Here is a 22703-nt window from a genome sequence, read left to right on the forward strand (position 1 = left end):
ACCCGTCACCGCAACACCATTCCCGTTCACAGCGGGCTCTGTCCCCGTCTCCTTACCTGACATGGTTATCGCAGAACTTGCTCTGCTGGGGTAGGTTCAGGTAAATGGTCCGAGCCGCTGCGTCAATCAGGTCTGCTTGCGACGTTGTCCCGGACATTTCATCATCTGCCTTCTCGTAACCCGAGGACGAACAAGCGGGTCCTGTGAAGAAGCGACGAGAGAGAGAGTGAGGTTCAGCTGCCGAAACATGAAACCCTCACACGCACACACACAGCACTGCTGTACAGTAATGGCAGACGTGATTAGTGTAGACACACAAACTCGGACGCGTTTTACTACATTACACCCTCGTGGACGTCAGCAGTTAATAAATAAATGAATAAACTAATAACGCTGTTTGCTGCACAACAGCCTGTCAAACGCTTTGTTGAGTGACTATTTCAAAAAGCGCAGAAAAAAGCTCCCACGCGCTGCTATTGAGCCTGTGTGAAATACATCATGACAGCAATCTTGTGTTTGTTTTTTGTCAGTCAGGATACACGAAGCGGCTGCCGCTCCTAGAACAGAACGCATGGACGCATCATTTCAGTGTGCCGGACCCGAGGACTGCTATTTGCATCACCGGTTGTAACGTAATGAATAATGCAAGCCTAGATGAAACAGGGCTGCTGTAATTTAGATATAATGTTATGTACCCTGCAAGAGCCGTAGCGGATAAAGGCAGACCGCAGTCCTAAGCCTTGATGTGTAACAGCGGACCAGAACCAAAGGAGTGTCTGCAAATTGTCATCCCTCCTTCTTTGTACAGAGATGCATCAGCAGGGATACCCTGTGTTATATACGGGATATTGATGTGCCCTCAACATCACCTACCACCGTATTCCCCACGGAAAGCCAGCCTTCAACCTTTAAAGAGGCAGTACCATTTTATTTTATTTGTTTATTTATTTATTTATTTTGTAAAAATGCCATGCTGTTAATGGAATTATATGTACAAATAATAACAAATACATAAATAAAAACTATGAGTTGGTTGTGTTTTTACTGCCCCCTGTGTTATTAGGGGAGACCGGGGCTGGTTGTCACAGTGCTCATCACTATGACACTAGATGGTGCAGGCAGGTGATACTAACACTGAAATGTGTTTTCTATTGTCTGGAACTCAACCATCTTGTAATTTGAGGTCAGTTCCATCCAACATAAAGGTTAGCACATATTTCATTTTTTTCATTCCCAAAGTAAAAAATGTATATCTTGTTATTTATGTTATAACTCTTATAGTATTGGAGTTTGTTTGAACTGATGGCCATGTTCATAGAACCAGATACTGGCTATCTTTTGGTGTAAAAACAAAACCAGTAGGTTCTCCCAGTAGTACTGAGAGAATTAAATTGTCATGTAAAGTCGGGTTGGGGCAGGTTGTCACATAGTTTTTGGGGTTGGTTGTCACATGTAAATCCTATAGGAAGAAGTCTTATATTTTTTCTACACCAGCATGTGGGATGTGTCACCATATAATGCTTATTTAAGTTATTTACTGTTTGTCCTCCGGTTCTGTGGAGGCTGTGGTATTATTTTGTAGCATGGGTCAACATTTCAAATATATATATAGAGGCCTATATTTTTTATGTTCACACTTTTTCTGTCATTGTACACAGTACACAGTAGAAACTTTATGTTATTTAAAAAAAAAAAAAAAATGTTGCATTATTGTCTACTGTAAAACCAAGAAAATACTGTGTGACAACCAACCCCATATAGTGTGACAACCAACCCCAGTATGGGGCAAGTTGTCACAGGTGACCGGCGCATTTTCAACCGTCTAAATATCATATTTGGAATAAAGTTACGCTGAAATAAAAAACATCAATTTGTACGTGAAGAGTTATTCTTCAATATAACGAGGAACAGAACCTTGCAGAATGTCACCAGATTGAGGAAAATAATAAAGAGGAAAAAGTGTGACAACCAGCCCCGGTCTCCCCTATTGTATGATGTTTGCCATTATTCTGAACGGCTCAAATTGCAATCAAGTGTGATGTGTTTGTTGTTGCTGGATGAGACACAGTTGTGTATTGAAAAAGAATCTTGATACATGAAGTAATACCTGTTAACTGGATGGCAGTGTACCTTCAAATAAGTAATAAAGAAGACACTATTTGAGCCACTGCAATAAGAATCGACACGTTGACACGGCTAACTGTCATTTGGGGGATGACAAATAATTAAAATAATTAAAACACATTTTAAATTAAGACAAAACCAGAAACTTTTATTGTGTATACACCCGCAGTGTAATATATTCCCAAATTTAATTTAATTTATTGTTCACTTATTAAAAATAAATTGCAGACGTCCATTTATTGTGAATTTCTGCGTCGAATGTGGCATCTCACTAGAAACTAGAGGACTGAACACACGCTGATGATGGGCAGAGTTTCAAATGTCATGATGATATTATTACGCAGGATGGGATCCCTTTAAGCTAGTCCAGGAATACTGCTGGAACTGTGCACTGGGTGCAGTCAATGCAGGGGGCTCTGCATAGGCTCTGATGGATGGTTCACACCATGAATGATTAAGAGCCCAGGACCAGGGTCTGGCATGAATAATGAATAAATGAAATGGCAACAATGTGTCGTAATGTGGTTTGAATTACTTGGAGGTGTCCAGTATTTAAAGTAACAAAGCCGTGTTGTTAAGGACACCTAGTGCTCCATTACAAATGTAATTGAGGATTAAAGACGAGTGTTGCTATGGGATACTCTCTACATGGGAACTCTTCTATCACTTCAAAAACTATTTCAGTGACAAGAACTATTACTGAATGTCCTCATTGATCTAGTTATATAGGTTCACCTGATCTACAGTGTTGGGGAAGTTACTTTTAAAAAGTAATCCATTCAGTTACTTAAACAGAAGTGTAACTACTTGCAGACTGTAACTTATTACTTTGAATACAATATAACTAGTCTCAATTACAAACAGTTACTTCTCAGCACAGTTCACATTTTACAGAGATTTCTTTTGGGCAGGTCAGCAGTGTGCACATGTATTACAACACCCCATTACTTCTGCAGTTCAGCAGTGTGCACATGTATTACAACACCCCATCGCTTCTGCAGTTCAGCAGTGTGCACATGTATTACAACACCCCATTGCTTCTGTAGTTCAGCAGTGTGCACATGTATTACAACACCCCATTGCTTCTGCAGTTCAGCAGTGTGCACATGTATTACAACACCCCATTACTTCTGCAGTTCAGCAGTGTGCACGTGTATTACAACACCCCATTGCTTCTGCAGTTCAGCAGTGTGCACATGTATTACAACACCCCATTGCTTCTGCAGTTCAGCAGTGTGCACATGTATTACAACACCCCATTGCTTCTGCAGTTCAGCAGTGTGCACATGTATTACAACACCCCATTGCTTCTGCAGTTCAGCAGTGTGCACATGTATTACAACACCCCATTGCTTCTGCAGTTCAGCAGTGTGCACATGTATTACAACACCCCATTGCTTCTGGAGCTTTGATTTGTAGTGCATATGAAATCAAACCACTGGAACTGAAAATCTTGGAAAACTGTCAAAATAGGCAAATTAGCGATTGTCTATTGCATAGCATGCATTGAATTAACTAATAGTAGTAAGAGAAAAGGAACACATAGCCACAAATGGCAAAATGCATGCTACTTTTTAGAAGTTGTTTAAGATGTCTAATTAAAGCACAAAGGGGTCTAACATTTTCACACAAGTGCCTATTGTCTCTATATCATTGATTACTGAGCAGAAATTGAAATTCAGGTTTTCATGCAGGCAGGTATATAAAGGATATCAATGAGAAATCTTGAGGTGTTCTAATAAATGTGCACGCTATTGTCATATTTAAAAAGCCACAGATCTTAACTCTACAGCAATAAGATGGAAAAAAACAAGCTTTAGACCAAATCAGACTACCATTGTCTCAACATCTCTATTGCCAGGAATGGACAATCTCCACAAAGAGTAATCACTTCATTAAAAACAGAAGCACGTCAACTAACTTAGCACATAACCCATGGCTTTGTCAGGCATATCCACAATGGTACAGCGTCACACAAGACTCCACATTACATGTGCATTTAAGTAAATAGCAACGAGCTACAGGTTATATAGACCGCTAAACTAAATATAAACCTATATACCATACATGTCATTCTTACTTAACATGACCCAACGCATTGTGAATCCACATGTGCCTAAGGCAGGGGGGTCCAAAGCCGGCTCTTCCACTCCTTTGTTCCAACCTTGTTCTAAAATGTCTAATTTAATCAATTAAACCTCCACCCAGACCCTGAAGTAGAGTAGTTACTTATCTCATTGTACCTGTTAAACCTGGAGTTGAATGGCCCTGCAGGACTGTGATTGGACAGCCCTGGCCTAAGGTGTGTGAGCTCCCCTTGCAAAGCTCTGAAACACCACAGGTATTATGAGGTGTTACTGATTCGATTCATGAGAAAAGGACGCAACAGGCTTCAAGCTGCTTCCACAGATAAACATGCATGACTGTTGAGTCTTGCACAATAGAAGGACGTGTGTGTGTGTGTGTGTGTGTGTGTGTGTGTGTGCGGGTGGATCAGCTCCGACTTCATTGGCACTGGGATCCAATGGAGTTCAGTCAAGGGGTAATCTACAAATTTTCAATTTAGTAGAAAAAAATAGCAGCCCGGAATTTCAAAGTTATGAATAAATAACCTAAAAACAAAGTTGACATTAAAAAGAATTAAGCGTGTTCCACTGTTAGATTGAGAAGACACAGAATGGTTCTAAATGGGTAACAGAAAGAATTAAGCGTGTTCCACTGTTAGATTGAGAAGACACAGAATGGTTCTAAATGGGTAACAGAAAGAATTAAGCATGTTCCACTGTTAGATTGAGAAGACGCAGAATGGTTCTAAATGGGTAACAGAAAGAATTAAGCATGTTCCACTGTTAGATTGAGAAGACGCAGAATGGTTCTAAATGGGTAACAGAAAGAATTAAGCGTGTTCCACTGTTAGATTGAGAAGACACAGAATGGTTCTAAATGGGTAACAGAAAGATGATAGAGTCAGATGTGACCTGAACAGAAAGGGAGGAAGTTAATGTATTTAAAGACAAATTGGTTTAAAGTTCGCCACTGAGAATCATGATGATTTCTCAGTATCCCACATGTAATTAACCATTTACTTATGATGACAGATTTAATGAAGTCATGTATTTGCTTTATGGATTAAACCATGCCGTTGCTGTGGGGAGCTCTGAATTCAAAGCTTGCCAAAGCCATTGCTGTGACGTCACTGCTACAAGCTGTCCATTGAAATACAGAAGCACCTAAATTAACTTTGAAACTAAAAATAAGTCTGAGATGTACACACACCACAAGTATCACAATTGTGCTATCGAGCCGCCAAATCAAAAATCCTAACAAAATCAAAGGTAAACAAAAACACCTCAGAGGGGAGTGACTGTAGCCCGAACATCCATGGAAGATCCTGACATAACAAACAGGGGTATAGCCCATAGCCCTCAATGGGCAATCATTTACATAGTAAAGATTTGAATAGTTTTTCTTAGAGAGAATACGATGGAAATATGTATCAGCCACAGATCCACCCTGAATTAACAATACAGAAACCCCAGAAGGCCCTGCTGAGGCAGATCTACAAGCTCCCTGAAAATAGACCCCTGTGCCAATTCCAGCAGAACTGCAGCGGCACTATGAGAAACATGCATTCAATTATAAAACACAAAGCACTGCTACAGGAACACCTGCTAATGATGATCATCTCAGAGCCAGAGAGAGCGCAGCCTACAGACACTGACTACCATCCACTGCAGGTTAATATGCCTCTGCAATTACATCTTGACTCACAAGCCCCCGTCGATTTGACATCTCTGCTCGGATGAAGAAGATGGCACAATCGTTACCTACAGACCCACGTCTCCTCCAGCTCTTCAATACCAGCGGCATGTTGGCTAGCTACCTCGGCTGCATGAAGGAAGCAGACCTGCGAGCAGTAAGCTGATTACAGGCCAGCCTCGACCCTAATCCGTCAGCTGTGTGCCTTGCACTTCCACAGCGACCTGGTTAATCCATGAGAAACCGGTAAGGACGTCCCACTGCCTGTGTGTCTGTGCCTCAAAGCACAGGGGCTGAATCGCCATGCTTCACATGTAATCTGCAGCAGTGCAGCGCCTGGAGAGAGAATAAGCAGACACGTCCAGCATTACTGTAATACTCTGCACCTCAGCACCAAATTCTGCAGGCTTGCACTTTTTATACTGAATGCTGATTACAAAAAAAAAACAAATTAAAAAGTGGTAAAACGGTGCAGGACTGTTTAAAGATACACGTCGCCTTTTTATTCTGTCGAACCCATCACACTAAACTAAGAAAGACAGATCTAGACTAATTGCCAGCCAAATTCTGAAAATATCATTTTAAAATCGCCCCTAACCAAAAGGCCAGACATCAGAAAGACAATCAACCAATACAGCCAGCCTCTCAATGCGGGTAGTGAGCGTGCGGTATCAGCCAGCACAGTGCTAGGGAGACACTCAGAATGCACAATCAGAAGGGTTGTATCTGATCAGATACTGTCCTCTTTGGAGAGGGGGGAACGCAGAAGAGCTCTCTGTGCTGCATGCTTTCTGCGAATGTCACATCCACTGCTGGGATTGTGACAGAAGCACTGTGTCAGATTCTGATACTGTCCAACGGATAAGCAGTTCAAGAAAACCTATAAGGCGGGTGATTATAATATACATTGACAAAGGGAAGTAATACAGCACTGCTTTATGACCCCATAGTGCTCTGTTCTATGTCTCTACTCAATCAAACTTCATAACATGGGATCAATGTAATAATGCAGAGCCTGTGCTTTTAATAGTCACATTTACTGTCTAGCCGTCTTTCTACATACACATTGTTACAGAGTGTCAATCAAAGACACAGAACAGTGTCCTTACTCTCCTGTTACTAAGGGCAGCATGCATGGAACAGCCTACCAGGTGACAGAGTAGGATCTAAAACACTGGAAACATCCCAGTCGGGGAGAATGGTGTGCTACAAGAGAACAGCCTTGATGGGCCGAATGGCCTTTTCTCGTTCCCAAACTTTTCTTACACTCCTGTGTTGTTATTGCTACCAAATAAGCATTACCCATGCAAAAAGCAATCCCACCCTGTTCAAGTTCAGCACGGGATCCCCAGGGATTTTAGGACCTAAAGAGCCCCCTAGAAAGTGAGTTCATATTCAGACCTCACACCAGCTCATGAGTTTAAAGATCCTTGTGTACTGTTCCCTGATGATGGAGGTCACATGGTTACTTTAGTGACGGTACTGGCCAGAAGAACCCACCTTATTAAGTGTATTTTAAATACCTGCATGCGCCAAAACATGATGGGGATAAACAAGAGGCATGGTAAGCCCATTTCCTGGGAGGATCAAAGAAGTGTTTAATGGATTTTAAAGCCTCGGTTAGCAATGTATTTTTACAGTGAGCCGCTCACACCCTCCTGAGAGCTGTCCTGGCATTGTCTGCACAGGACGCGTGTGTTCAAAATAAAGAATAAGCAGTCCTGCACAACCCATCCTAATGTATTGCACTGAGGACATGCACAGCCTTCTAATGACGCTGTGGGGTTTGATTCCCCCTGATAAGCACAAGTTACAATATTTGAGTGAATTAGTTACTTGGTTCTTTAAAACATCCTTAAAAAACCATCTGAATTTGTCTGGATCTCAGAAGGCTGCTGTATGTCTGGAACTCGAGTGGAAAGCAAAAGCAGCCTCCTGTCACATGCTAGAGTAGCACACGCAAACAGCCATGCATTCAACGCAGTCATGCACTACTTCAGCACATCAGGAGGACACAGCATTGCTTTTCATGTTGCATTGCGTCAGGCTGCCCTGCATTCAAATAAGCTGGCGTTGAGAACATGCCGAGCCAGAGAGAATCTCAGAATGAAGTGGGTTCAGAGTGGGTTAAAGCTGCCTCCTGTGCCCTCTCACCTGTTTGATATGCAGGGGGATTCACAAACAGAGCAATGCCTCAGGCTTTACAGCAGACAGTCGGGGTGGACAGAAACACACACAGCGATGGTGAGCGGGTTTGACTTGGCTTGGGTCTGTCTCAGTACTTCTCATGGAAGTCCTCTGCTACTCTCAAAGCACTTTGCTCAGTGATCTAAATACGTTAACACTGAGAGCTAGCTTCTCAAAGCTGCTTATTAAGAAAAGGGTTTTTTTCAGATAGTACAAACACAGCCAAATATAGTAACCAAATCAGAAATAAGTAACAAATAAGTGTAATTTAGCACGTCATTATCTTAGTTGTTTAGAACTGTGCTAATAATGAGTAAAAAGTTTTAACCCCTTCGGGTCCACAAGGAATTGAGTGGCTGTTCAAACGGTTTCTTCGAGAGCGACTCAAGCATCACGAGGAGGAAACTGACAGTGTGGACGAGCAGATCCAACCTGTCAATACATTTTAAACCCTGTTTCGGGCGCCTCATTGCACAAAGTTAGCATCATTTTTATTTGTGGGACACATGTGTCCCTTGTACCTTAAAGGGTTATGACTCTTAGTCCACATGTTCATCAACACTGTGTTCCTGTCTGCCATGACTGTCTAACTGGAAACCCGGAATGCTCTGTAATAAAAACAGCTTAACAAATAAAGCACAGTTATGAACTCCGTGTTAACAGCATCCTCTCTTGTGCAATTCAGGAAGTGCCAGTTATCAGCAGTGTGATTAGTTACAGCTGTAAGGGGGAGCTGCATGCACTTCAGGTATCAATCCCCAATGACAGTAGCTGCTCAGGGACAGAGCTGTCAAACTGAAACTCACTCGTATCACACGTCCGGCGACCTCGCTTATCTGACATCCTGGAGCTCATCCCCGCTCCCAACCCCTCGTCTTCGCCTTTGGGAGAGACGCAAGCATTCTCCGTGCTAAATGTATCCAAAACTAATAGCTCTGAAAGGAAAATGAGGCCATAATGACATGTAAGCAACAGGAATCACTTTCCATTCATTCACTGCTGTTCTGTATGAGATAATAGTCAACCTTCAAATCAATCATTCATTCACTGCTGTTCTGTATGAGATAATAGTCAACCTTCATATCAATCATTCATTCACTGCTGTTCTGTATGAGATAATAGTCAACCTTCATATCAATCATTCATTCACTGCTGTTCTGTATGAGATAATAGTCAACCTTCATATCAATCATTCATTCACTGCTGTTCTGTATGAGATAATAGTCAACCTTCATATCAATCATTCATTCACTGCTGTTCTGTATGAGATAATAGTCAACCTTCAAATCAATCATTCATTCACTGCTGTTCTGTATGAGATAATAGTCAACCTTCATATCAATCATTCATTCACTGCTGTTCTGTATGAGATAATAGTCAACCTTCAAATCAATCATTCATTCACTGCTGTTCTGTATGAGATAATAGTCAACCTTCATATCAATCATTCATTCACTGCTGTTCTGTATGAGATAATAGTCAACCTTCAAATCAATCATTCATTCACTGCTGTTCTGTATGAGATAATAGTCAACCTTCATATCAATCATTCATTCACTGCTGTTCTGGATGAGATAATAGTCAACCTTCAAATCAATCATTCATTCACTGCTGTTCTGTATGAGATAATAGTCAACCTTCATATCAATCATTCATTCACTGCTGTTCTGTATGAGATAATAGTCAACCTTCAAATCAATCATTCATTCACTGCTGTTCTGTACAAGGTAATAACCAACCCTCCCCCTTCCCACTTGTCACTTTGTTTATGGAAAGATCACAGAGATAGGCAACAGCCTTGTGTTTACTGAGACACCAAGGCGCTATCTGAATGCATGCTCAATACAGCAGCCTTATCTGCAAGGCTATTAAAGTACTAACATTATAGAAAAAGGAAAGCACTTATAGTTATATTTAGTTTTACTAATTCTATCCAAAAAAATGCAGAAATGTATTCCATTTGAAGATGTTATTTAAACAATCAGAAAACAGCGTCACAGTAAATATGACATTAACTAAAATCTATCAGTGCACTTCGTTCAGGGGTCCAGGGGTTCAGGGGTGTGTATTTCTCATAACACTGAGGGAATGATCCATTTTTCCTCTTTGCATTTATCTCTGTGATCAAAGACCAGTAAAATCGGGGCTTGCTGTTTATAATTGTTTCATTCATAAATGCTGGATTATTGGCACTCATGTTCAGACATTTACAACCATAGTATAGGTTGGAGCCAGAATATACTATAATGTTATAAACTGCTGTAAATCTTGTATTGCATTAAAAATTAAACTTGCAGCATTATTATTATGAAATGAAATGGGGTTTTTACAATAAGATTTTTAATGGAGAAAATTCTAGAACATACTGTGCAGTAACTGTGACCCACATTTCAAGCCAATAATAATAATAACAATAATAATAATAAGAGCCCTTTAAGTACTGTTTTAAGGACTATATTTTTATCCTGCAGTGTTTTGATAACTAATTCAAGTTTGCAGTACACAAAACCTTTTTCAGATGGTTTAAAAGTGTATTATACTGTTTCAAAGTGCTGTTTAACCTCATGTTTATAAACACTCCTTAAAAAACATTCCTTAGAACAGTTCTTAAAGTTTCATGAACAGGGCCCAATAATCCTTTAACTAGGAAATCCCTTAATAATGCCATTAAATGTCCAGTAGCTCTCTGATCTTAAATTCCTGACAGTGCCCTTAGAATATATGCAGTCGTTTCTAAGAGGGAACTCACAGTAAAAGCATTTCACACCTGCATTCTTACCCTTACATACTGTCCCCCGGTCTCAATGGGTAAATTTCCTGGTTTAATTAATTAATGCGGATAACATTAATAGAGTTTAAAACCTATTGAAGTGCTGGATAACAACCAACTAAAAATAATTATAAAACAAACACAGACCGCCCCCCCACCCCCCCGACCACTCCTTGTCATTAACTAAAAACAGAAAGCGCTCATGTTTGCATTTGGCTGAAGCTTGAGAAAGCATCCTTCTCTTTTGAAGAGCACTGTATTTAGCTCTCTCCCTTCCTCGCTTTCTCACTAAGTGCTTCTGCTGGCTTTCGGACATTATTTCTAAACTGATGACTGACTGACAAAGGCTGGGCAACCTTGGGTGGAAGCCATCCACTCGAAATCAGGGTTACAAGCTGCACATTAAATAATTAATATTTAATAAGCAGGGAGGCCACAGTACCAGGTACTGCAGATCCACGCAACACAGCAGCGCTTGTGGGTGTGAAAGCCACAGGGCCAGCCAGTGATACAGGGCTGTGATTTTCAAGACAAAGGTCCACAGTGTCTGAGAGCAGCACTGTCATATTATATACAGGATGCACTTTGGGTACTGAGAGAAAACGGGCTCAAAAGGGTTTCATAACCCTTTCATTACTGACAGACTACTCAAGCAAGAATACATAGCTTGTTATTACTTTTGAACAGGGGGCAGTTTAATGCATGCCTGCTGTTTTAAAGGAGAAAACTCCACCCTAATGCTACACAAATGGGACAAATTGTGAGTACCTTCGAGAGAGGCCTTGAATTATACTTTGGCTGGATGAAACTCTTAAAATATGCCCCAAAGTTTTTACTTTTCCACAGCTTGTTTTACCACGTTTGCGCTCAAGGCCTATTCCAGTCCAGAGATTACATGAGTTATTTAATTGACCATTAGCCTTGAATAAAGACCTGGACTGCACAGGACCTTGAGGGCCAGAGTTGTGCATTACAGGCCAGCCTCCCAGGCACTACTAGCATGTATCTGTTTAACTACTGCAGCAATTCATTCAAGACTGGGACTGCCCATCACTACCCTGAACACACTCTAATAACTGTGTAGAAATGACATTCAGTTAACAGTGACAATATTTCATTTCAATAAAAGTTTAAATATAAAGAAAAATAATCTACCACTAAGTTTAGCTTTTCACATATCTGATCTGAATCATTGTACGAGAAATAAGACATTTCATATACCAAAAAAAAAATAAGAACCCTGAACAGTTTCAAAATTCAACAAAAGCTAGAACTCCAGTACTGTGTCTGCTCAAAGCACTCAACAGGAGGCTGTGTGGTCCAGTTGTTAAAGAAAGGGGCTTGTAACCAGGAGGTCCCTGGTTCAAATCCTGGCTCGCTCGCTGTGTGACCTTAAGCAAGTCACTTAGCCTCCTTGTGCTCCGTCTGTCGGGTGAGATGTTGTTGTAAGTGACTCTGCAGCTGATGCACAGTTCACACACCCTAGTCTCTGTAAATCGCCTTGGATAAGGGTGTCTGCTAAATAAACAAATGATAATCAGGTCTGCTTTGTGTCTTCTCAGCAATATGGGACATGCCTCCTGCTCTCAATAGTTCACACATTACACAACACAAAGAGGAGGCAGGATTAGATCTGTTCAGGGTGTGACAGCACTCAGGTAAAATAAAGTTCTGCATACTATTTGCTGTTAAATATGGACTGTGCACCCAATAGTCAAGGCTACTCCTTAATTCATTTTCATGAGAAATTGTGCAGTACATGTCCAGCAGGTGGTGCTGATGAGACAAAGTGTTAGGAAACTTGTTCTGGTAAAGCAGATGGAGTAAAGAACTGTTGAACTAGGCAGCAATGATCTGACTCTCCTCCAGGCTCCCTAGAGGTTTTCAAATGTACTGCCTCTCATCACAGGCTTCACATGGGACAAAGATGCTACAGTGTATACGGGGCTTAAAAATAACCAGCGTAGGAAGTTAAAAACCTGGAATAAAAAAAGATATATGTATATATATATATATATATATATATATATATATATATATATATAGCTCAGCATAATCTAATGCCTACAAATGTGTACTGAGTGTGTACTGTTTTCAAATCACAGTACTGTTCCTTGGAAATCCACAGGAACCCAGTGTGTACAGAACTACAGGAATCGGATCATCAGTTCTACTGCTTTGTGATGGGCAGAAACAGGATGGGTGTATTATGGAGGCTGTCAACTGTTTCACAGATTCACTTCAAAATCTGTAAGCTGCTGATTCACTATCAATCACACATGCTTTATTGAGCTGCTTGTAGTTTGTGATTGTTGTTTTTTTTTATTGTTTTCCAGGACCCCCCTTGCATTCAGCTAACTGGATCTGATACTATACATATACAGTAACACACATTTAACACATACACATGCACATCTTCACAATGAATCTTCAGCTGCTGAACCACTGAAAACAAGCCTGTGCTGCAGTCAGACAGAGAGCGTTAGCAGCTGTGGATAAACTCCCTCCCCTCAGAGGTTGTGTTTAAGGGTTTCTAGGACACCAGAGGGTGTTGCTAAGCAACCAAAGGCATCGCCTGTCCTTATCAGACAATACCCCATGTTTGGATTACCCCCTTGTTAGGATTGACAATTAAAAACAAGCAAACAAAAAACAACTACTTTACAATGGAGTCCTGTTTATTTGCTGGCACCCTATAATGCTTTACAAATACTTATCGTCGAGTAGTTTCGCGAGTAGTTTTGTGTGTTAAATTTAGCTTAAAAATGCAGTACTGTCTTAATCTTCTGCCACTGAAAGCCACTGAGTTTAATCCCAGATCTGATGGTAATACCATTGCCTGGGCTAGAGCTCTGCTGAGAAGCAATGTCAATGCAAGCTTCTAAGAAGAAAGTCCATGTCTAATGCAGACTGGAGTTCCATAATACTAAATCAGCACGTTATCTTAGCGTTTATTTCATGCTGCTTTGGAAGTAAAAAAAAAAAAAAAAAAAAAACCTCAGCAACTTGCAGTCTGTTTTTATTTGTCTGCATCACCTGCTTGCCAGCATCCCTCTTAAGAGGCACGGTGCAGTCAGCAGTCAATGGGACGAGCTGCTGTCTGCAAGTTTGTTCTGGGTGCTTATTTTATATGACAAGCTGTGTTACTTCAAAATGTGACACTGGCTTCAATCAGGTAGAAATATAAGGCATTGTAATGAATTAGCATCTCAGCCCATTGAACCGAATGGAAAGGCAAGGGCTGGACATACGGTTCAAAGACAAATGTCTTGCCACTCAACTATAGAGAACAATCTGCAGTGGGAGGTCAGTGCGGGTCTGGTGCGGATGTAGGTGTCATTAACTCATCAGCCACTAGGAGGAGATCCATTACACCTTGTAAAATCGATTCCTTATTTATTTATTTATTTTTTAAAACATTCTTTTAATGGTTACCTGAGCATTCTCACATGGAAGCAGGAAAAATGGAAAAACGAAAGATCAGAAAACTAGTCCCAGAATCTGCTGCTGGGTCACCCAGGGGCAAGGAGGCTTGTGTAACAGTCCTTTACTAATTGGTTACTGCTCCACTGATTCTGTTCAGCGCCACCTACTGGCTGGGTTGTACACTGCTGAATACCTATCAGGTGTGAAGAGGGTGGAGAGCTGTGTTAGACGTGTCTGGAGTAACCTGGGTTAACTAGCAGGCTACATTACAGACGTACCTGACTCTGTGACATGGACCTGAGGAACTAGCTTACGTACGGTCTGAAGCATTTACACACTCAAATACATTTTCTTATACACGCAGACTGTGTCTGGATTAACATGGAAGCAGCCTGACCGTATGAGGGCCACGGTACCTGCTGAACTTCAGAAGCGAGGACGTGCTGTGAAACCTTCATTTCTGCCTCTTCTGCCACTGTGGCAGCTGGGAGTTTAGTACTGCACAGTCAATGGATACTCACAATACAGAATGCACAGTTACAGAGGGGTTCAGAAACTACAGCTGCTTTAGGGCTCAGTACTGCAGAATGATTTGGTTCCGGAAGGTTTGGAGTCTGTGCCCCAGAAGATTTTGGACATTCTGCTACCCTGTCATATACCTTCTCCGATTCCCAGAGACAGCAGTCTGCATGAATAATTGAGGTCATAACTGTGCCACGAATGACTGACAAGCCAGGGACACACAGGCTCTCTCTCTGTCTGATGTCTGTATTGGATTTTGCCCACACATATTGTAAAAGCCTGCGTCTGCTGTATACTTGTCAATACAGTAGCACTTTAGGAAATACAGCATCATTACTTACTGTATCATTTCCAGGCAGAAAAACTATTTACAAGACAAAGAAATTAATAAATGCAAATTGTGTCAGCTGAATTTCCAAATTGACTGCTTCTGACAAACACAAACATTCGCTAAGTGATAGAGGCAAGCTCTCGCAATTATTTAATCGTTTTAGGAACTTGGAACAAATAAAAAGAACAAGAAAGGAAGCTTTAAAGAAGGGAGTAGGCGTGAACAAAAACAAAGCATTCCCAGGGGCATAATGTAAGGGGAACAGTATCCCTGATGCAGTAGGTTGTAAACATGACGTACAAAAAGAGCTGTTTCACTGATATGACCAGGGGGTAAAACAACGTGGAAGGGGGTTCTTTTTTTTTTTACTAACGCACTTGACTGAAAGAATCACAGAGCACAGCTGAGTACCTGCTCTCTCAGTGTGTGTGTGATCTGTATCATTTCTATGGCCAGAGCTTAAAACACTATGACAGTGAAACGATTAGTTTTTACAGGACAATGCCATCGGCGATGGAGCTCGACTGAGAAGAATCAACACTGACAAAGGAACTGATAACATCTGTCTGTAACACTAGAAACATGGACGCAAATTCATAATGAATTCCGACTGAATCCCACAGGGATTGGTGTGTGTGTCATCATTACGTCATGGTGCCAGGCACGGCCGCAGACTCAGTGGCGTGCTCTCTGTGTACGTAGACTATTGATTTAATCACAAATCGAAACATCAATCGATGTTGTTGAGACTCAAACTCCACCACTACTAAATAGTTCATAAAGGAATATTGACTATGTGTATGTATCTGCACATATCCCAGGCAAGTCAATCCTTTCATCAACTGTTTATTTCACGTTGGCACTGACGTTTCCACAATATTGCTAACAACATGCACAGCTCAACGTCAACAAAATTAGGTGGGGGGCTACTCTGCATATCAGCGGACATTTAATTCAGCAGTTATGCTATGCAATCTGGCGTTATAGTTATACACAGAACACGACTTCACGCTGCAAGAGCACTCCGAGTGATACATACTAGCCGGTAGCCCTTACCGGAGTGACAACATGCTACTGTATTGGTAGCGCTATCTGCCTGTACTGTAGTATTAATACAACGACATGCCGGATAGGAACTGCATCGCAACTAGTGCCAAATCAAATGCAGGACTAAAAGAAATAAAACAACGCTGCAATGTGTAAAGCCGTCTGTCAGTGACACAGACCTACCCGTTCATTACACACGCTCTTCAGGTTCTGTTTTATTTATCAATAAATGACATTGCATTTTAACCTTCAATAGTCCCCACCCACCGCTCTCTCTCTGCACTCGTCTTGTCATACTTACCTTCCGAGTGGACCTTTTTCGATTTCCTATTGAAATACATGTTAAAAACACCGGCGCTGAGCTCTGACCACTTTTGAGACAAGATGGCATACTCCTAACACAAGGGGGGATAGACGCAGGACGACATAGATGCGGGTTGCAGGTTGCCAATCGGTAACACCCCGTCATCACAACTGCAGACCTAATGAAAGGACCAAAAACAGCCTCGCCATAATGATTGCAATGTTAGAGCTAGCAAGCAACCCGTCGCATAATTAATGAAGCGGCAGACTGCACTGCACAGACAGATTAACTGCGTCGGGTCGCTCTGTGCTGCAGAGATTACACTAGCGACGCTGCGTGGGAGAAATAAACAAAGCGGGCTCTTTTTATGAGTCTAATAAACAAAAGTACTGTTTAGCTAAATGCGTTGCCAAGTGGCAACCCTAAACAACACACTATCAAATAGTATAGGCAAAAACAAATGATAATGTGCAATGCTAAGGAGTTTTAAATAAGAATTCTATACTACAAAACAGAGATGTGTTGTTACAAACGTGCAAAGGTCTTGCTTGAGGCTGTGGATTTCAAGACCATTGCTCACCATTAAGACCACTCGCTGTCCGCCCTATTCATCTATAAAGACCAGCTATTAAAAACGATTTTACAATCTATTATGAATCTATACCAATCAATACAATATACAGAACACTCTATAGCTTCTTAAACTTAAATGTCAATAGTTTGTGCTGTTCACAGTTAGCATGGTTAGCTACCGATACACAGGGAAAAAATAACAATGGAACAGCAGACAATACACAGGGAAAAAATAACAATGCAACAGCAGACAATACACAGGGAAAAAATAACAATGGAAGCGACAAATTCATTTTTTGCAAATATGGAAGTTCTGTTAAAGATGAAAGAAACTCCACTGTAAATATTTCATTTCTGTCCATCTTTGTCGTCAGATTTGCTTTCGCACCTGCTTCCAAACAGGACCTCCTGCACAGCAGCTTCCAGACAGGTCCTCCTGCACAGCAGCTTCCAGACAGGACCTTCTGCACAGCAGCTTCTAGGCAGGACCTCCTGCAGAAGCAGCTTCCAGACAGGACCTCCTGCACTGCAGCTTCCAAACAGGACCTCCTGCACAGCAGCTTCCAGACAGGACCTCCTGCACTGCAGCTTCCAAACAGGACCTCCTGCACAGCAGCTTCCAGACAGGTCCTCCTGCACAGCAGCTTCCAGACAGGACCTCCTGCACAGCAGCTTCCAAACAGGACCTCCTGCACAGCAGCTTCCAGACAGGTCCTCCTGCACAGCAGCTTCCAGACAGGACCTCCTGCACAGCAGCTTCCAAACAGGACCTCCTGCACAGCAGCTTCCAGACAGGACCTCCTGCACTGCAGCTTCCAGACAGGACCTCCTGCACTGCAGCTTCCAAACAGGACCTCCTGCACAGCAGCTTCCAGACAGGACCTCCTGCACAGCAGCTTCCAGACAGGACCTCCTGCACTGCAGCTTCCAAACAGGACCTCCTGCACAGCAGCTTCCAGACAGGTCCTCCTGCACAGCAGCTTCCAGACAGGTAAAAGGCTGTAATCAAGCAGATTGCTTGTGTTTGATGAATCACTTCTCATTATGTGATGCACAGGCAACCAGTAGCTTTCAGGGAGAGCTACAGGTCTGAATCATGTGACATGGTAACTGGCTGCAGCGGCAGAAAGCAACAGATGGTGTACAAAAAAAAACAAGAGCCAGTGATTAATATGAAAGGAAAGGCCCTGATAGTTTGATATGCAATCCCAAGAGACTAGAATCCGCCTGTCAAAAGTCAGCCTTTACTTTAGCATTGTTCTACAGTAATAATCTGTTTTCAAGTAGTTTACAGTATGGGAGCTACATTGTTTTAAACATTCTCAAAATATCAAGGCAAAGAGTTTGTGAGACATTATGAGTTGCCGTTGTGACAATTCTGCCCAGGACTACAATTTGTGTAAAAACTACAATTCCCAGACCCCAGTGCTGTCATAGAACAGCTGCAAGGTTGAATAATGTTTCCCCCTGGTGGGAAAGCTAAGATTAGCAGGTAGAATGTTTGTCTATTGGCTTGTCAGCTCATCATTTCTAGTTTATTTTGTAAAAAAAGAACCGTTCTTATAAAGTCTAATGCTGAAACTCTAGTCGAGCGGGTATCATATTCTAGTCAGTGTTAAATGGCCAGTATGAGTATTGGCTATTTGCCATTTTTGTTAAAAACTGACAAGAAATGCAGGTTGTTGATATAGGTATTCATGGCATCTGTCTGCATTGTGCCCGTCTGAGTACCATTGTCCCTGTACTAAATACAGACAATACGAATAAATCTATAATATCCACTTTAAAGACTCAACAGTAACATCTATGCAAAACTAAAGACATTCGTCTCTAGAAGACATGCATCTGGGCAAGTGCCTTTTTAAACAGACCTAAAGCTAAAATATTTCTAGCCACAAACTTGCCCCTAGTTGAGTTGCACATTTCATGTTTTGCAGCAGTCTTGAAACTTTATGGAAGGCGTCCAGAGGCTGAGCTCTGTGCATCTCCAGAACAGACTACCCAGCTGGCACTACCTGTCAGAAATGAAATAGTATAAAACACCAGTCATGCAGTATTGATTACCTTCTGTATGATTTATGATCCTCCCTACAGTATCCCAGCTACCTCGGTCTGTCACAGTTCCATTGCCTCCCTCTGGCTAACCTCTGCTTCACCTTTGTCAACACTTGCAACAGTCAATCAAGCATCTTACACTACACTCCTGTTGGGCATCCGAGAGCTGGGTTTAATGTAATAGACACGGCCCACTGCACAATTCACTGGAGTTAAGAGTGGTGATGATGCTTTGTAACAGACTTAGCCACAGTTCAATAGAGATTACATGCTGTATAAAAATACAATTGGATAAAACATGATCCATTCACTCAAGCTAAAACGCTTGCAAACTACAGTGTTGGCACAGCAGGCTAATTCGCCTCTGGATAATGGGGTCTGGATCCAGCTCACGTCACAACAAAGGAGTCTCATAGTCTCAACTTATAACTGAGTGGACAGTAGGCTATAGGCCCTATTCACAAAACTCGAAGGACTGTTTTTAAGGATATATAGATATAGATATAGATATATATATTTTAAAGGACTGCTTTCAGGTTAAACAACGGCTTGAAAAATAAGAATTAACCAATAAGCCCTCTCTAAAACAGCTGAAAAGAGTTTAATGAACTGCAAACTGGATTTCATTAAACAAAATTGGCTTTAAAATAACAGTCCTTAACAAAACATTCCTTAAGAGGCCTCAATTTTGCAAATAGGGCCCACCACACTATTGGCACATTCTACTTTGGAGAGACCAAGCACTAAACAACAAGGGTAATAATACCACCCATTCCTGATTCAAATCAGTTACTCTACAAACACCATTATAATACACAACACATTTCCTATGTTTTCACAACTAAACTTCAGTGTTTTGTTAGAGGTTGATGGCTTTTGTTTCTTTGCTTGATATTCCATTGGGGGAGATGTGTGTGTGTGTGTGTTGTCATTATTCCTGCTTACTTATGACCTTGGGACAGTCACTTCATATATAACAGTTGCTGCATCTGCTTCAATCACACACACCTGTTTGTCTATTTCCAGCGCAAGGCAGCAAACCCAACAGCTGTGCTTTTCTGAAGCTATTCAAGGTAGAGGATCAGGAATGGTGTCGTAGTTCACAGAACGTTGCTTTCTTTTGATGTGGTATCACAAGTTTTGAGGAACACTGCTGAGCAGCATCCTATGCATCCAGTTAACATCCTTCTACACCAGGTTAGCAGTCTAAATGGCATTTCTGCTGGCTGGTTGTTTGGGATCTGAAGATACAGGTCTCGTGGTTTGCACGTTTCCTTCACTGTTTGCAATTGTTCTGAGTGTGTCCAACTACCACGGCTCCAATACCGAGTTCAGATTCCTGGTACTACTTGCAGCAGTGTCAGGTTATAAAAAAGTCACTCAAAGATATTGAAAGGAGAGGAGAGTGCCCCCCGCCCCAGAAACCAGGACCAGAGGCCACAGTGTGGAAATTAAGTGGATATAGACTTAGGACAGAGGGAAGGAGACCCTTCTGCACACAGTGGTGAGGGTATGGAATGGGCTACCTACTCATCTTTTTTAGGAAAAATCACTTGGATCCTTTAAGACCCAACTTGACAACATTTTGAGATCGATCGGCTTCTAAGAACCAGAGAAGCTTAGATGGGTCAGTCCTTATATTCTTAATAAAACCCACTTGTTGCTTATCCCGAAAGAGTATTGGCTGATCAAATCAACTCAAAAACAGAATATATATGTTAGATTTATGTTTGTACTACCAATTCTATAAAGAACAAAATAATTGTCAACATTTCAGAGGAACACTTGTATTTCCATAATGAAATCAACACAGTCACAATAATGGCATCTGTAACTTAGACAATTAAAACTTTTTTTGTTTGTTTGAAATGACTTCTAATAATATCTCTTAATGACAAGCATGGGACATCGAATGTGCATGAAGGCAGTAGAGAGTGAAAAAAGCAAGTGCTATTGTATTGGATTAATTCTGAAATAAAATCCGTGCAGACAGCTACAGTACGACAGGCAGTCAAGTAAGCACGTACTTCAGATTTTGAAAGAACAAATGGCTATCAATAAAAGAACACAGTTTACATAGAAAACCCATGTTTATCTAATTCAGTTAGCAATGGATACATATTCATAAGTTTTGAAATATCACAACATATTACTCTCCAGGAATATCCCCATTTACATAAGAGTTTAAAAGGTAGACATTCAAAACAAATTATTCATTTTTTTAACACTTCAATAAATGTTATTTTAAATTACTTCATGTTGATCCCAGCATGGCTGTAAATTTAAAGTTGAAGATTGAACAAAACTAAATCCATTGTCCATGAAAGACAGAGCACAGCAAATTAAAATAATAAAAACAACTCATTTACAATTCTAGAACACTTCTTCACATTCTTTTCCACAATGTCTGATCGGTTTATTATCTCACCTGCAGCAACAATAAAGCAGTAAAATATGCCCTGTAATGCAAGCATGTTTAAAACATTTTTAAAAACCCAGACCTACAGCTTTAATAAACCATTCTGTTTATTCTGTGTGTGAAATAATGTATTAATCAGGCAGGTCTACTCTACCGACAGTGCCATTACTACAAGACTGCCCTCTTGTGGTCCCAGTGTGAAATTGATACTCTTGTTACTATTCCCACCAGTCAGTCACACTGTGCTGACCTGCAAAGACTGAATAGGCTAGGCTCAGTCAAGGTACACCTATGACCCTTTTCCGAACCTTCAGAAATACTGCAAGAAACTTAAGTCATGCCAAATGTTTAGACTAGAAGTGTTTCACAATGTTTTGAACATTCAAGACACTGAGAAAGACTTCTAGTTGAAATGTTTGTCATTACTTATGTTTATTTCAGTATTCTAAATTCAGCACTATTGAGCTATGGATGACAATCAAAATCTTTCATGAACAATGATGGTAACAAAGCTGTGTTGAAATCAGAACAGTGAACTAAAAGCCACAGTAAATTACACAATAGTAACTAGTTATACATGTTTAAACAGTCTTTGAAAGGGCTGTTCATGTGTATTCAATACGTTCCAGTGAAATACACGGTACTTCAGTTGTGGAAAGTGAAGTGAAACAGACAAATACCTTTAAATACCTCCTATATTAAAACAATTCTAGATCATTATTGTTCAGTAAACATTTATCAGAGAAATGATATATTGTAGCACCTGCAGTACTGGCGTAGCTATTCTAAACAAGTCTGTAAGAGAAGTTGGACACTGCAGTGTTTTACCGAATGCTGTACTGTAGATAAATCAACAAACGGCAGGTCATGCTGTGTTTTGTTTACAGAGGCGTCTCCCTTCCCCCAAGAGAGCGACGTACAGTGGAAATCATTTGGTTAAAAGTAACAGGTACTATACAACATTCATAAAAAGCAGCCGTAAAGCAATCATGGTTTTTTGGTAACCTTGTTAGCAAAACTCGGACGCATTGAGCTGAAAAATTCAAATCCTTTACAAGTCAGCTCCATGTCGTGCTAACATAGGTTGATTTAAAACAAACTGCAAACCATGTTTTATGACTAGTATTAACATTTGTACCCATACCACAAAAAGATTAGTATTTTATACCCTGACCCCCCCCCCCCC

The 22703-nt window shown here is 41.0% G+C and overlaps 1 protein-coding gene across 4 annotated transcripts in view; it reads right to left on the minus strand.

Annotated features, from left to right (window-relative positions):
- Nucleotides 1–16835, minus strand: part of LOC117962654 (phospholipid-transporting ATPase IB-like) — a 140106-nt gene extending 123271 nt beyond the window's left edge. Inside the window, exons 1-3 of one of the 4 annotated variants that reach the window (XR_009329304.1) lie at nt 16468–16835; nt 8877–9005; nt 57–201 (exon numbers count right to left, since the gene is read on the minus strand). Coding sequence is in view for 3 of the 4 variants with exons in the window: in XM_059027992.1 (XP_058883975.1) it covers nt 57–201; nt 8877–9005; nt 16468–16507 (314 nt within the window). In the remaining variant the exon portion in view is untranslated. Of the gene's footprint in view, nt 1–56; nt 202–5951; nt 6090–8876; nt 9006–16467 lie in introns of those variants that run through there. The other 3 variants (XM_059027992.1, XM_059027994.1, XM_059027993.1) reach the window with 3 other exon arrangements.
- Between the last annotated feature and the right edge of the window lie 5868 nt (nt 16836–22703).

Source organism: Acipenser ruthenus, chromosome 8 (genome assembly GCF_902713425.1).
Source record: "Acipenser ruthenus chromosome 8, fAciRut3.2 maternal haplotype, whole genome shotgun sequence".
Taxonomy (NCBI): domain Eukaryota; kingdom Metazoa; phylum Chordata; class Actinopteri; order Acipenseriformes; family Acipenseridae; genus Acipenser; species Acipenser ruthenus.